This window comes from Sminthopsis crassicaudata, chromosome 3 (genome assembly GCF_048593235.1).
Source record: "Sminthopsis crassicaudata isolate SCR6 chromosome 3, ASM4859323v1, whole genome shotgun sequence".
NCBI classification, from domain to species: domain Eukaryota; kingdom Metazoa; phylum Chordata; class Mammalia; order Dasyuromorphia; family Dasyuridae; genus Sminthopsis; species Sminthopsis crassicaudata.
The window spans coordinates 653,078,950-653,094,373 of record NC_133619.1 but is presented as its reverse complement, the minus strand read 5'-3'; the positions used below and the strand labels follow the sequence as shown (position 1 = coordinate 653,094,373).

Here is a 15,424-nt window from a genome sequence, read left to right as displayed (position 1 = left end):
TGAGAGTCAGGAAGACCCAAATCCACCTTTGCTAGCCGTGTGGCCTTGACCTCAAGGCCCAAGACTTGTCTCCTCGTGTGCCCGGCACTTGGGGTTGTTAGAGCAGCCGCCTCACAGGGTTCTCGTGGTCCGGGGGGCGCTGGCCGTCACTTCCTGCCTTCAGCCGCCCGTTATTAATCCTGCATTTGGGACCTGCCTAACAGGGCAGGGGGAGGGCAAGATTCCGTTCAGTCCACAAGGAGGAAGCGCCTCCTGCAGTCTCAGAGCTGGGCTGAGCCCCGGGGACGTACGTAAGGACACGCTTCTTCCTGCCTGGAGTTTGGGGTCTGTGGGAGAAGACAGCTCGCAGAAGGGGCCCGAAAAGGGGCCCGTGTGGGGCCCCTGGGGAGCTCTGGGCTCCCTCTGGCTGGAGGTCGGAGTTCTGCCCGGGGCTCTAGGACGAGGGGGCACCTGCCGGGCAGAAGACAGGGGAGCGAGTCTGAGGCGGGATTGGAGTCCCCCCCCCCCCCTCCTGTGTGAGCTCAGAGTGAAGGGAGCCGGGCGTGCACAAACCCAGTGTGCTGGCCGCTCTCAGGAGGTGGCACCTGGGTGACCGTGGCATCTATGGGCCCGGCCCCTGTGCCCTCCTGACTGCTCCCCTCTTGCCTCCAGACGCCTTCACGAGGAGCAAGCATGGAAGAGGAGGACCGAGCGATGGCCGAGCTCCTTCCAGCCACGGCCTGGGTGAGTCGGGGTGCTCCCCCTTTTCTCTTGCCAGCCACGTCTCGGCTTCGGGACGCGGGGTCTCCTCCCACACCCCGCCACCTCTCCGTAGCTTTGCATGTATCCCCAGCCCATGCTGGGCGTGCGGTAAGTACTCACCCAGTATATACAGAGAGGAGCAAACACAAGGTCGCAGTGTGACAGAAAGTGTGCAGAGCTGTCCAGGGTGCCATATGTGTGACCTCGGACACGTGGCTCCCCCAGGCCTCGTTTGTGAAAAGACGGGCTTGGACGTGGGGTCTTTCAGCCCCTCCCAACTGCAGGCCTGGGCTCCTAGGGCCCCATGACCTCCTGGTAATTGGGGCAGTCGGCAAAGTCCGTTCACCCGAGTTGGACCTTGGAGGAAGATTAAGGGCCTCAGAGGCAGAGGTGGGAAGGGAGTGGGTGTCCCCTGAGGCACTGGGTGGGCCCTGGGACGGGCCCTGGTGAGCAGACCCGTGGTCCTTATTTCAGAAGCCAATGACCTTCAAGGATGTCTCCGTGGACTTCACCCAGGGGGAGTGGGGGCAACTGGACCCCGCCCAGAGGGACTTGTACCGAGATGTGATGCTGGAGAACTACAGGAACCTGGTCTCCCTGGGTGAGGACTGCTGTGCCCCGGGAGGGGGCATCTGCCTTTCCTCACAGGCCGGGGTCCCGAGGGTGGGAGTGCAAAGCTGCCTTCCCTGTTGGGGAGAAGGACGGGCAAAGTCCTTGGTGGACCCACGCCGCGCTAGATGGGCCGTGTCCCCATGTGGGAACAGCGTCCCTGTGAGGCCGGACGTGTGACGAAGGCTCTGGCGGCCTCCTCTGTCCCAGCATCTTTTCTTTTCTCCCCTGTGAGCAGAACTTCAGGTGATCAAACCAGAGGTGATCTCCAGGTTGGAGCGAGGGGAAGCGCCGTGCATGCTGGAGAGGGAAGGGATCGGCTCCTGTCCAGGTGAGTGAGGGCAGGACTCGCCAAGCACTTGTGCAGCTGCCCGGTCGAGGGGAAATATGTCCAAAAGGGAGGGAGCCCAGGAGTGTGGGGAATGGAGGAAGAGCACCTCAGGTCCGAGGGACAGGCGGTGTGGAAGAAGGCGCCCGGGGATGATGCAGTCAGAGCAGCCCGAGGGAGATGGTTGGCGGGGAGCAGAGGGGGGGCCATTCTCCAGGAGCTGAATTTGAGAGAAATGGAGAGGGGCAAGGAGGGGAGATGGGAAATGCCCCATGACTGGGAGAAAACCGTGTGGCAGAGCGGGGCAGGCGGGCCTGGGGTTGGGAAGACTGGGCTTCCTGCCCCCACTCCAGCCTCAGGTGGCTCCTGCTAGATGACCCATGCCAAGTCCTTCCCCCGTGTGCCTCAGTTTCCACAAAGGAAAGGACAAAAAGAAAACCCCGCATGGGGTCAAAAGAGTCTGACACTGAAAAGTGACTGAATGGCAAAGGGAGAGGAGTCCCCCTGAAGTGAGGGGGGCTCTGCCCTAGTCAGATGGCATGGGGAGCCCCGTGTTCAGTGCTGGGTGCCCCATGGAGGGCAGGAGTCCCAGGTGATCAGGGGACTCAGATGGAGCTGCAGGAAGACAAGTAGGAGGTGGGTACGGACCAGAAGAGGAGGTCCCTAGAGGAGATGCTGGGCTGGCCTGAGGGGCTGTGGTGGGGAAGAGATTGGCGGGGCCCTGGGGAGGAGGGGGTCAAGAGAAGGGAGGGAGACTTCAGAGCTGGGCAGGGCCAGAGGCTGACTTGGGCCCTCCTTGCTGGTCTTTGAAGGAAACCTGTTGGGGGCGTGGTCACTGCCCTGAGGGGCTTGTGTGCCATCATGGGGGCAGGATGTACATATGGAGGAGGGAGGCTTGGGAATGACCTGGCCTGGTGATGGAGCGTAGCCTGAGGGTGACTAAAGACGGAGACGAGCCCCAGGGCATTCCCAGCCTGGGCAGCCTGGTGCACAGCACCCAGAGGAGGGCTGACGGGTCCTGAGCTGCTGGTGTTGCTTAGAAAGACTCGCAGTCTACAGAGCTCAGCCAGGAGCTTGAGCTTTTTAATAATTTATTTAAAACTAACTACAAAATTTTAAAAAAGCATGGAAAAAAAAAAGGAAAATTGAAAAAACCCAACAAAATATTGTCGTGCCCAACAGAACATCAGGGAGAATTTGAGAAAGCATGTATAGTAATAGAAGAGCTTATAATTGTGATAATCTTATCTTTAAGTTATCTTTAAAAAAATCACTAATAAAAACTTAAATGCAAAATAAGAAAAAGCAAAATAGAAAAAGATAGTATAAGGAAAATCATAGATTCGGAATATCTAACCATAAGTGTCCATTTCAAGAAAGCATATATAATAATAGAAGACATTGTGTTCCTCCGGGCCATCTTTTCTTTGTTTCCTTGTAGGTTTTCTTTTGTTCTTTGCTGTGCACTTTTTACTTTATTATTTTTATTCCCTTTCATCCCCCTCACCTCCCCATAAAAGGTTGCAGTTAAGCACAGATATATTTGTGTATATGTATACATATGTTTAATGTATATACATATATACACACACACACATATACACATGAAATATACATTCCCACAGACACACAAATATATCTAGATACACAGATATATATATATTATATATATATATATATATATATATATATAATATATATACATACACATATGCACACGCACATGTGTACATGTACTTGCATAAATATACACACCTACATACATATACATCTAAAACAAGATGCTTGACATAGTGTAGATTTCTTTTTTGATTGAATTTTTTCTAAGTTTGACTTTGAGATTAATGATTCCTCTCTAGTTTTTTTCCTAATAAATTCTATTTCTGATCATTGTTATTGTTTGTGTTTATCTCATTTTCTATTCCTACTCATTATTCTATTTTACTTCTACCTGGTTTTTTTGCTTTTAATATTACTTTGTTTTTCCAAATACATGCAAAGATAGTTTTCAACATTCATGAGCAAAAGCTGGTTCCAAATTTTCTCCCTCTCCTCCCCTTCTCTTCTCCCCAAGACAGCAAGCAATCCACTCTAAGTTAAACATGTACAGTTCTTCTAAACATATTACCATATTGGAAGGCAAATTTAACTGTGTTTTTACATAGTGCGGGGAAGTTGCTAGTTTTGTGTGGGAAGAGTAAGTTCTAGATTAGGGGAAACTCACACTGTGCAAGAAAGATCAAAAGGGAAAAAGCACAAGAAACAAAAACAAAATACTATGCTTTGAACCACATTCAATTTCTATGGTCCTCTCTCTGGATGTAGATGGCTCTCTCCATCACCAATCTATTGGAATTACCTTGAATCACTCCATTGTTGAAAAGAGCCAAGTCCATCACAATTGATCATCACATAATTTTGTTGTTACTGGGTACAATGTTCTCTTGGTTCTTTTTATTTCATTTAGCATTGGGTCATGTATTTGCTTCTATTTGTTAATTTGTCGTGCTGTTTAACCTTTTTGCTGCCCCTTTCCCCCATAGATCTCTCCCTTGCCTTCTGCCCCAGCTTTTTCCCTCCTCCTTTATCCCATTCCCTTTAAACTACACCCCTTAGCCCATGCCTGTTGATTTACCTACCCTTCTATATCCCATCTTATCCTACTGCCTCCTCCCTTTATCTCTTCATAGATTTATAGAAATATATCTTCTTGGTATGTCTATGTATTCCCTCTTTAACCCATTTCCAACAAGAGTAGGTTTTCAGAACTACCAGCCCTACTTCTCCATCTAATTCCTCTGTTTCTTGCCATTGAAACTGATTCATATAGCATAATTACTATTTTTACTTTTCCTACGTAGTTTTGCTTTTTAGAGTAATATCACACTCTACTCTACTCTTTCTTTTGGACTACAATTACTAATGTCAACTCCAAAGAGTAGTTACCTGCCCAAAAAGAATTTACAGAAGAACTCAAAAAAGATTTTAAAAATCAAATGAGAGATTGAAGAGCAACTAAAAAGAAAAAGAAAAAAAAAAAGAACCAAGAAAAAGATTGTGAAAACTAAGTCCACCAACTAGAAAAGGAGATCCAGAGTCTTACAGAAGAAAACAACTCTTTGAAAATTAGATTTGGGCAAAGACAAACCAGTGAAATAGAAGACGCCAAGAAATAATAAATCAAAGAACAAGATCAAAGATTTTCTCTTTGATCTGGGGGTTTTGAAATTTAGCCAAGATATTTCTATATGGTTTCCTTGTAGAATCTCTCTGAGATGGCATTAGGTGAATTTTTTCTGTTTCTACTTTCTTCTCTTCTATCACTTCAGGACAATTTTCTTTATTTCTTGTAGATTGTATCAAGATCCCTTTTTGATCATAGCTTTCAAGGCATGCAATTAATATGTTTTCTCTTCTTGATCTGTTCTTTAGAGCTATTGGTTTTTTTTTTTTTTTTTTTTTTTTTTTTTTTTTTTTTTTTTTTTTTTTTTTTAGTAATAGTTTTTATTTACCAGATATATACATGGGTAATTTTACAACATTGACAGCTGCCAAACCTTTTGTTCTCATTTTCCCCCTCCTTCCCCGCCTCCTCCCCTTTCCCCCCCAAGATGGCAGGTTGACCAATACATGTTCAATATATTAAAGTATAAATTAAATACAATATATGTATACATGACCAAACAATTGTTTTGCTATACAAAAAGAATCAGACTTTGAAGCGATTGTTTTTCTTATGAGATTTTTTTCATTCTTTTTCTTTTTTTTGTTCTTTGATTTACTATTTCTTGGTGTCTTATAATTTCACTGGTTTGTCTTTGCCCAAATCTAATTTTCAAAAAGTTGTTTTCTTCTGTAAGACTCTGGATCTCCTTTTCTAGTTGGTGGACTTACATTTCATAATCTTTTTCTTGGTTCTTTTTTTTTTTTTTTTTTTTTTCTTTTTAGTTGCTCTTCAATCTCTCATTTGATTTTTAAAGTCTTTTTTGAGTTCTTCTGTAAATTCTTTTTGGGCAGGTAACTACTCTTTGGAGTAGTGGCTTTTTTTACTTCTGTATTCTCTGAAGATAAACCCTGTTCTTCCCTATTCTCATTGTAACTTTCTGTGGTTGGGAGTCTTTCTCCTTTGCCTACTACCTTTTTTTTTTTCTTTTTTTTTTTTTTTTTTTTAAATAAGAGTTTGTTAGTATAATCATCTCCTTTCCTGTGATGAGAAAGGGTAGGGCCAGGTGGGGGCTGGGTGCCTCTGGTTCCATCCTTCAGCTCCTGCCCTGGAACTCCCCCCTTTTGTAAGTGTTCACACTCAGCAGCTTCCCTGCCCCCTGCTTTTCCATTGACCAGGGCTGGGCAGGTTCCTGCTCTGCAGCATGATGGCCTGGCCTCCCTTATCAGCAAAGGCTCCTTCAGTCTTCATGGACTCAGATTCCCAACTCTCCACATGATTCAGGAGATGACAGCTCCTGTGGTTGGGGCTGAAGCCCCCCTCTACACCAGCCCCAGGGCTTCATCAGAGCTGGCCTGGAGGTGTTCACACTTCACACCAGTTAATCCTCAGTTGTAGGGTCTTTCTTCTGGGCTTCTTCCCACAATCCTCTCATCTGGACACTTTTCACTTTTTCTGTTCCTTAACTACACAGTGTATCCCCAATCTTAGTGCAGTTCTAAGCTTTAATGGCTTATACAGTACCCCAAAAGTCCAGGTGCATCATCATAGGATACTTAAGCTTAAGATTGAAGCAAGACTTTTGGGAATCTTCTTTTTTTAGCTCTGTTTATGGTCTCTGGTATTGAGTACATGAATGGATGAAAAGCAGTTACTAGGTATTTATGTGCCGATCACTGTGCTCAGACTGTTGATACAAAAAAAACAAAACAAACAAACAAAAAAAACATAAGCAGAATGCTTGATTGGGCAAGTCCAGATGGGCCATTTCTTGGCTACCAAACTGACTGGTTGTCTTTTGGTGTTTATTGATTTTTTTTTTTTTAAGAGAGAGAGAACTTGCTTCAGACTCTTCAGTTAGATCTTTGGGCCCAGACAGTGTTTGTGCATGTCACATTTGGTTCATGTTCCAATATATTTCTGCTGGGGCATTTTTTCATGTTTAACTGGTGTTTATTTATTTGTTTAAAGAATCTCCTTCACTTCTCACCTGCCCTTGTAACAAATTAGTGCATGTTAAATAAAGCAGCCCATTAGCCATGTCTTAGATGATATGCCTGATCCTGATACCTCCTAACTCCAGCATCATCACTGACTGATCCCTTGCCCTGTCTCCATCTCCCTTCCTGGCTACTCACTCAATCTCCCATTTTACAAGAAGCTTTTCCTTCCCTCTTCTGATTCACCCCGCTTCGTCCTGTAGTTTGTACATGGTTGGGTGTATGTTGTCTCTTCTGGTAGCAGAGTGCCTGGCATATGGTTGGTGCTTAATAAGTGCTTCTGACCACACTGGGCTGCAATGAGGGGTGGGAGGGAGAGGAGGAGGCCCAAGGCTTCTCCAACGGGCATTCATGAGAGTTCTGATGTCCTTTACAAATCGTTCTCCTGCTTCAGCTTTCTTTCCTTTGTGTTTTCCACAGGGTCAGGATGTTGGGACCTGGCAGTAACTGTATGGCCAATCTAACCCATATTTCTCCATGTCCCTGCCCTAGCCTCTAAACAGTTTCTCCATCTCCCTGTTAGTGCCAGGAGGTTCCCGGCATAGTGGCCAGAGCAGTGCACGGGTAGCAGCTCTGGCAAGGCTTGGGACACCAAGAAGATTGAGTAAGGAGCCAAGCTTCCCTGTGCCTCTGTGATTTGATGAGTAGTCCAGTTAGTTCAAAGCGATTCATTGCCATGGAGCTGGCACACCAAGCATTAAGGCATAGAGGGCTTGCCATCTACATCAGTGGATGGGAGTGTTCATAATATAAGCTCCCAGGTTTTTGAAAATAAGTTAGGTGAAGGGCCAGGGCCCTGGAATTCATATCTTGTGTCAGAAATTTGCTAGTGGTGTTGGGAAAATCTCATCACTTTTTGGAGCCTCTGCTTTCTAGTCTCTAAAATGGGATTATTATCTCTCAGGATGGTTGTGGGAGGGAGGAGAATAGAGAAGGAAACAAGTATTAAGTACCTACTAAATGTTAGGCACTGTGCCCAGTACTTTATATATATATATCATTTAATCCTTAAAACAATTTTGGGTAATATTATTATTACATGTGAAGAAACTGAGGCAGACAACAGCTAAGTGACTTACCTGAGAGTTACACAGCTAGTTTCAGGAGATATTAAGTACCTTAAGCATTCAGAGAAAGGTCAGGGAAACTAAATATATATATATATATATATATATATATATAATGGATTCTCACTGCTAAGTTCTATACATCATATATGTAGTCTTTATAGTTTAAATGCTGAAGGGAGGCCCTAGCAAGGTGTGGAGTGAGGGAATTGGGAAAGTCCTGCAGAATGTAGTATTTGAGCTAAATTTTGATCAAGCTAATATTTGATTGGTTGATTAAAGGAAATCAAAGAAGTACCTTAAAATGTAATTCTTTTGGGCCAAATACCTTGAGTTCACCAAGGGAAATAATATATCTTCCTCTTTCTTGTGAATTAATTTTGTTTTATTGTAGCTAGACTACCTCTTTTTCCAACTGATCATTTGGGTTTTATGTGGCACTTCTTAATCAGCAGTATGTTGCATCTGCTGTGCACATTCTCCAAAGGAAGACCTGCAGCTTATAGATATAGAGCAGTCAGATGACTTAAATTCATCCAGAACAAAGTAGCTACTTTCTTACTGTCTTAGTTGTTTTGGGTACCTGTAATGTGCTGTTGTCTCCAGAAGCTGCCAATAGCTCTCTGGGAGGAGATCTGCTGTGTTAACTCAAATCTCTGGGACAGATTCTTCTTCCTGTAGAGAACCGACTCAACTCTGGCCTAGAGCAGAGATTGACTTTTTCCTCCAGAGCTGCCCTCTTTATCCTCCCCGAGAATGGGCGTGGGATAATGCAAGGGCTTCTGGGAAGAAGTACTTCAACCAATGAACTTGCTCCTCCTAAGCATGCAAACTCTTCCCCAGAAATTCACAAGTCAAATTCCCAGGAAAGGCCGGAACTAGAAAATTGTTAAGTACCGACTTAGCACTTAATAAAAACCTAATATCTCATTATCTCATTAGCACTTAGTAAGAACCTAACAGGTACCACCTCCATTTTAGCTGCTTTTGATCTGTTTTTTTCCTATCCAAAGATCATTGATTTTCCATGATAGAGAAAATAGAATCAAATCGTCATTAAGCAGCTCTCTTTTCATTATCATCTGTTATTGACCCAGTCATTCTGCATTGTATTCCTATTTCTTTTCTGATCCTCCTTTTTTCTCTTTTCCACAATATAGTTTTAGAAACAAATATGTGTATATACATCCTATTTTCAGCTCCTGTGTTTTTTAATCAGGAATGTTTCTTTTTGTTTTTAGAATTTCATTCCCATGAGATTTCTATCTCTCTTTGTATCCCCTTGAAGAATTTTAGTCCATTAGATTCTTTGACCTTTTTGAAATTTATTCTTCTCAAATTTAGTGTGCTAGCTTTTCTTTCTGTCTGTCACTTTCACAAAACCCAGAAGAGAGTTGTCCCTTTCCCCAAAAAAGTTCTCATCATTTCCAGTAACCAGTCCCTCCCTTGTGGTGAGAATTGGATCCAGAAGAAAATTTTGTCTTGTTAGTTTGTTGTCTTTTCAAACAATGGAAAACATTAAGTCAAATCAAAAAATCATCTGCTCTGCTGTTGGTATTAGCAGATGTCTGGATATTTAAAATTCCTCTTTAGTAATATATCATACCAGTAATAAAACCAAAACAACTAAAGACTAATTTGTTTATCCCTTCATTTTATTTATTTTTTTATTATAGCTTTTTATTGACAAAACATATACATGGGATAATTTTTCAACATTGACCCTTGCAAACACTTCTGTTCCAGCTTTTCCCCTCCTTCTCTCCATCCCCTCGAGTAGGTGGCAGTCAGTCTCATACATGTTAAAGTATATGTTAAATACAATATATGTATACATATTACTACAGTTAACTTGTTGCACAAGAAAAATCGGATTTAAATAGAAGGTAAAAATATCCTGGGAAGAAAAGCAAAATTCAGGCAAACAATAACAGAACTGCAAATGCTATGTTGTGGTCCCCACTCATTTCCCAATGTTCTTACGCTGGGTGTAGCTGGTTCTGTTCATCACTGATCACTTGTAACTGATTTGGATCCTCTCATTGCTGAGAAGAGCCATGTCCATCTGAATTGATCCTCATATAGTATTCTTGTTGAAGTATATAATGATCTCCTACTTCTGCTCATTTCACTCAGCATCAGTTCATGTAAATCTCTCCAAGCCTCTCTGTATTCATCCTGCTGGTCATTTCTTACAGAACAATAATGTTCCATAACATTCACATACCATAATTTATCCAATCATTCTCCAATTGATGGGCATCCATTCATTTTCCAGTTTCTACCACTATAAAAAGGGCTGCCACAAACATTTTGGCACATACAGGTCTCTTCCCTTCTTTAATATCTCTTTGGGATATAAACCCAATAGTAACATTGCTGGATCACAATTTGATAACTTTTTTTTTTTTTTTAGCATAGTTCCAAATTGTTCTCCAGAATGGTTGCATCCATTCACAATTCCACCAACAATGCATCAATGTCCCAGTTTTCCCACATCCCCTCCAACATTCATCATTATCTTTTCCTTTCATCTTAGCCTATCTGACAGGTGTGTAGTGGTATCTCAGAGTTGTCTTAATTTGTATTTCTCTGATCAATAATGATTTGGAACACCTTTTCATATGGGTAGAAATAGTTTCAGTTTCATCATCTGAAAATTGTTCATATCCTTTGACCATTTATCAATTGGAGAATGGCTTGATTTCTTGTAAATTAAAGTCAATTCTCTATATATTTTGGAAATGAGCCCTTTATCAGAACCTTTAACTAAAAATGTTTTCCCAGTTTATTGCTTCCCTTCTAATCTTGTTTGCATTAGTTTTGTTTGTTCAAAAGCTTTTTAATTTGATATATTCAAAAATTTCTATTTTTATGATCAGTAATGATCTCTAGTTCTTCTTTGATCACAAATTCTTTCCTCCTCCATATGTCTGAGAGGTACACTACCCCATGTTCTTCTAATTTATTTATAATTTCATTCTTTATGTCTAGATCATGAACTTATTTGCTCCTATCTTGGTATAGTTTTAAGTGTGGGTCAATGCCTAGTTTCTGCCATACTAATTTCCAATTTTCCCAGCAGTTTTTGTCAAATAGTGAATTCTTATCCCAAAAGCTGGGGTCTTGGGGGTTTGTCAAACACTAGATTGCTGTAGTTATTGACTATTTTGTCCTGTGAATCTATCCCATTCCACTGATCAACTAGTCTATTTCTTAGCCAATACCAAATGGTTTTGGTGACCACTGCTTTGTAATATAGTTTTAGATCTGGTACAGCTAGGCCACCTTCATTTGATTTTTTTTTTTTTTTTCATTAGTTCCCTTGAAATTCTTGACCTTTTGTTCTTCCATATGAATTTTGTTGTTACTTTTTCTAGGTCATTAAAATAGTTTTTTGGGAATCTGGTGTAGCACTAAATAAATAGATTAGTTTAGGTAGTATTGTCATCTTTATTATATTCGTTCAACCTAGCCAAGAGCACTTAATATTTTTCCAATTGTTTAGCTCTGATTTTATTTGTGTGGAAAGTGTTTTGTTGTTTTGCTCATATAGTTCCTGTCTTTCCTTTGGCAGATAGATTCCCAAATATTTTATACTATTAACAATTATTTTAAATGGAATTCCTCTTTGTATTTATTGCTGTTGGATTTTGTTAGTGATGTATAAAAATGCTGATGATTTATGTGGATTTATTTTGTATCCTGCAACTTTGCTAAAGTTGTGGATTATTTCTAATAGCTTTTTAGTAGAATCTCTGGTGTTCTCTAAGTATACCATCATATCATCTGCAAGGAGTGATGATTTGATTTCCTCATTTCCTACTCTATTTCCTTTAATCTCTTTTTCATCTCTTATTGCCTAAGCTAGCATTTCTAATATAATAATTGAATAGTAATGGTGATAGTGGGCATCCTTGTTTCATTCCTGATTTTATTGGGAATGGTTCCAGTTTATCACCATTACATATGATGCTTATTGATGGTTTTAAATAGATGCTGCTGACTACTTTAAGGAAAAGTATTCCTATTTATTCCTATACTCTCTAATGGTTTTTAATAGGAATGAATGTAAGATTTTATCGAATGCTTTTTCTGCATCTATGAGATGATCATATGGTTTTTGTCAATTTGGTGATTGATATAGTCAATTATGTTAATAGTTTTGCTAATATTGAACCAGCCCTACATTCCTAGTATAAATCCTACTTGGTCATGGTGTATTATCCTGGAGATGATTTTCTGTAATCTCTTTGCTAATATTTTTAAGATTTTTGCATCAATGTTCATTAGAGAGATTGGTCTATAATTTTCTTTTTGTGTTTTCAATCTATCTGGTTTAGGTATCAGTACCATGTCTGTGTCATAGAAGGAATTTGGTAGGACCCCTTCAATCCCTATTTTTTCAAATAGTTTATATAGCATTGGTGTTAATTGTTCTTTAAATGTTTGTAAATCCATGTAAATCCATGTAAATCCATCTGGTCCTGGGGATTTTTTCTTAGGGAGTTGATTAATAGCTTGTTCTAGTTCTTTTTCTAAAATGGGACTATTTAACCAATTTACTTCTTCCTCTGTTAATCTGGGCAACCTATATTTTTGAAGGTATTCATCCATTTCATTTAAGTTATCAAATTTATTGGCATGAAGTTGGGCAAAACTCCTAATTATGCTCTAATTTCCTCTTCATTAGTGGCAAGTTCTCCTATTTCATTTTTAAGAATAATAATTTGATTTTCCTCTTTCCTTTTTAAAATCAGATTTATCAAGGGTTTGTCTATTTTTTTTTTCATAGAACCAACTCTTAATTTTATTTATTAATTCAACAGTTTTTTTACTTTCAATTTTATTAATCTCTCCTTTTGTTTTTAGAATTTCAAGTTTAGTGTTTGATTGGGGGTTTCTAATTTGCTCTTTTTCTAGCTTTTTTAGCTACAAGCATAATTCATTGATTTTTCTCTCTATTTTATGCAAGTAGGCCCCTGGAGATATAAAATTTCCCCTTATTACCACTTTGGCTGCATCTCACACATTTTGATGTGTTGTCTCATTGTCATTCTCTTGGGTGAAATTATTAATTGTCTATGATTTGCTGTTTCACCCAATCATTCTTCAGGATGAGATTATTAAGTTTCCAATTACTTTTTGGTCTATTTTCCCCTGGCTTTTTATTGAATGTAATTTTTATTACATCGTGGTCTGAAAAGGATGCATTTACTATTTCTGCCTTTCTGTATTTGAATTTGAGGTCTTTATATCTTAATATATGGTCAATTTTTGTATAGGTTCCATGAACTGCCAAAAAGAAAGTGTACTCCTTTCTGTCTCCCATTTAGTTTTCTCCAAAGATCTATTATACTTAACTTTTCTAGTGTTCTATTTACCTCTTTAACTTCTTTCTTATTTATTTTGTGATTTGATTTATCTAGTTCTGAGAGAGCAAGGTTGAGATCTCTCACTATTATAGTTTTGCTATCTATTTCTTTTTGTAACTCTCTTAATTTCTCCTTTAGGAGTTTAGATGCTATACTACTTGGTGCATATATGTTTAATATTGATATTGCTTCATTATCTATGCTACCCTTTAGTAACCTTCCTTATCACTTTTAATTAGATCAATTTTTGCTTTTGCTTGATCTGAGATGAGGATGGCTACCCCTGCTTTTTTGGCTTCACCTGAAGCATAGTAGATTCTGCTCCAACCTTTTACCTTTATTCTGTATGTATCACCCTGTTTCAGATGTTATTTCCTGTAAACGACATATTGTAGGATTCTGGCTTTTAATCCAGTCTGCTAACTGCTTCCTCTTTATGGGGGAGTTTGTCCCATTCACATTTATAGTTAAAATGACTAGCTCTGTAATTTCTGCCATCTTGTTAACCCCAGAATATACTTTTCTCTTTCCTTTCTCCCTTACCCCTTTCCCCAGTATTAAACTTATGAGAACCACTTGCCTCATGTAGTCCTCCTTCTTTAGGATCATTCCCCCCTCCACCTTAGAGTCCCTCCCCTTTCCTTTAATCTTTCCCTTACAATTTCTGTATTCCCTTCTATTTAGCTTGTTCCTTCTCTTTTTGCTTTTCCTCTCTCACTTCTCAATGAGGTGGGAGAAGTTTCTATGTAAACCCAGTATGTCTAATGTTTTTCTCTTTAAGCCAATTCTGATAAGAATAAGACTTATGTTCATACCCCTCCCTTCTTTCCCTCAGATATAATAGGTTTCCTTTGCCTCTTTGTGAGATGTAGTACCTCCACTTTTCCCTTTTTCTGGTACAATTTCCTTTCCACCTCTAGAATGCATTCACCTTTTTTTATATTATAACAGTAAAACCAAATTATACATGTACTCTTTATGTATACTCATAACAAAAATTTAGTTCTCAAGAGTTCTTTTTACCTTTTTATGCTTCTCTTGAGTCCTATATTTGAAGATCAAGCTTTTTGTTTAGCTCTAATTTTTTCGTCAGAAATAAATGGAATTCACCTTGAATGTCTGTCTTCTTCCCTGGAAGAAGATGTTCACTTTGGCTGGGTAAGTTATTCTTGGATGCATACCAAGTTCCTTAGCCTTTTGGAATATCAGATTTTAGGCCCTTTGATCCTTTAATGTGGATGCCGCTAGAACCTGAGTAATTCTTATAGTTTCTTCTCTGTATTTGAATTGATTTGTTGAATTGGCTTCTTGCAGTATTTTTTCCTTGGTTTCATAGTTCTGGAATTTAGTCACAATATTTCTTGGAGTTTTTATTTGGGGATCTCTTTCAGTAGGTGATTGATGAATTCTTTCAATGTCTATTTTACCTTCTGTTTCTGTAACAGCTAGGCAGTTCTCTTTGATGATTTCCTGAAAAATAATGCCTAGGCTCTTTCTTCATCATGATTTTCAGGGACTCCAATCCTTAGATTATCTCTCCTAGGTCTATTTTCCAGGTCTATTGTTTTCCCAAGTAAGTATTTAACATTTTTTCTTTTTCTTTTTTATATTTTATATATAAATTGTATTTATTATTAATTATAAATTATATTTATTATTTTTTGGTTTTGCTTGACTGATTCTTGGTGTCTCCTCCAGTCATTCGTTTCCATTTGTTCAGTTCTGATTTTTAATGAATTATTTTCTTCATTTACTCTTTAAATTTCCTTTTGTAATTGTCCAATTGAGTTTTTAAATGAGTTGTTTTCTTCTATGGAATTTTTTCCCATTTTGCCAATTTTATTTTTTAAGAAATTATTTTTTTTTTCTAATTCACTAATTCTGTTTTTCAGGGAGTTCATTTCTTTATCCACTCCATCTTTTAATGAGTTACGTGTCTTATTCAGACTCTCTTGCAAAGCTTTTCTTTCCTTTCCACATTTTTCTTCTAGTTCTCTTTTAAGAGCCTTTTTAATTTCTTCTATGAGAGCCTTATGTGGTGGGGATCAAATCATATCCACCTTTAGGCTTTCATCTAGAGAGAAACTTTTTTTTGTCCACTCAGGGTTTGAAATTTGCTTGCTTTCCATATAGAAGCTATC

At 39.6% G+C, this 15,424-nt stretch overlaps 1 protein-coding gene across 8 annotated transcripts in view; it reads left to right on the top strand.

Moving 5' to 3' along the window:
- Positions 1–15,424, top strand: part of LOC141564682 (uncharacterized) — a 31,973-nt gene that overhangs the window by 8,357 nt on the left and 8,192 nt on the right. For all 8 annotated transcript variants that reach the window (XM_074307442.1, XM_074307445.1, XM_074307439.1 and 5 more), the window contains 3 exons: positions 652–723; positions 1,216–1,342; positions 1,589–1,681. In XM_074307442.1, coding sequence (XP_074163543.1) covers positions 673–723; positions 1,216–1,342; positions 1,589–1,681 — 271 coding nt within the window. In that variant the 5' untranslated portion in view covers positions 652–672. The remainder of the gene's footprint in view (positions 1–651; positions 724–1,215; positions 1,343–1,588; positions 1,682–15,424) is intronic.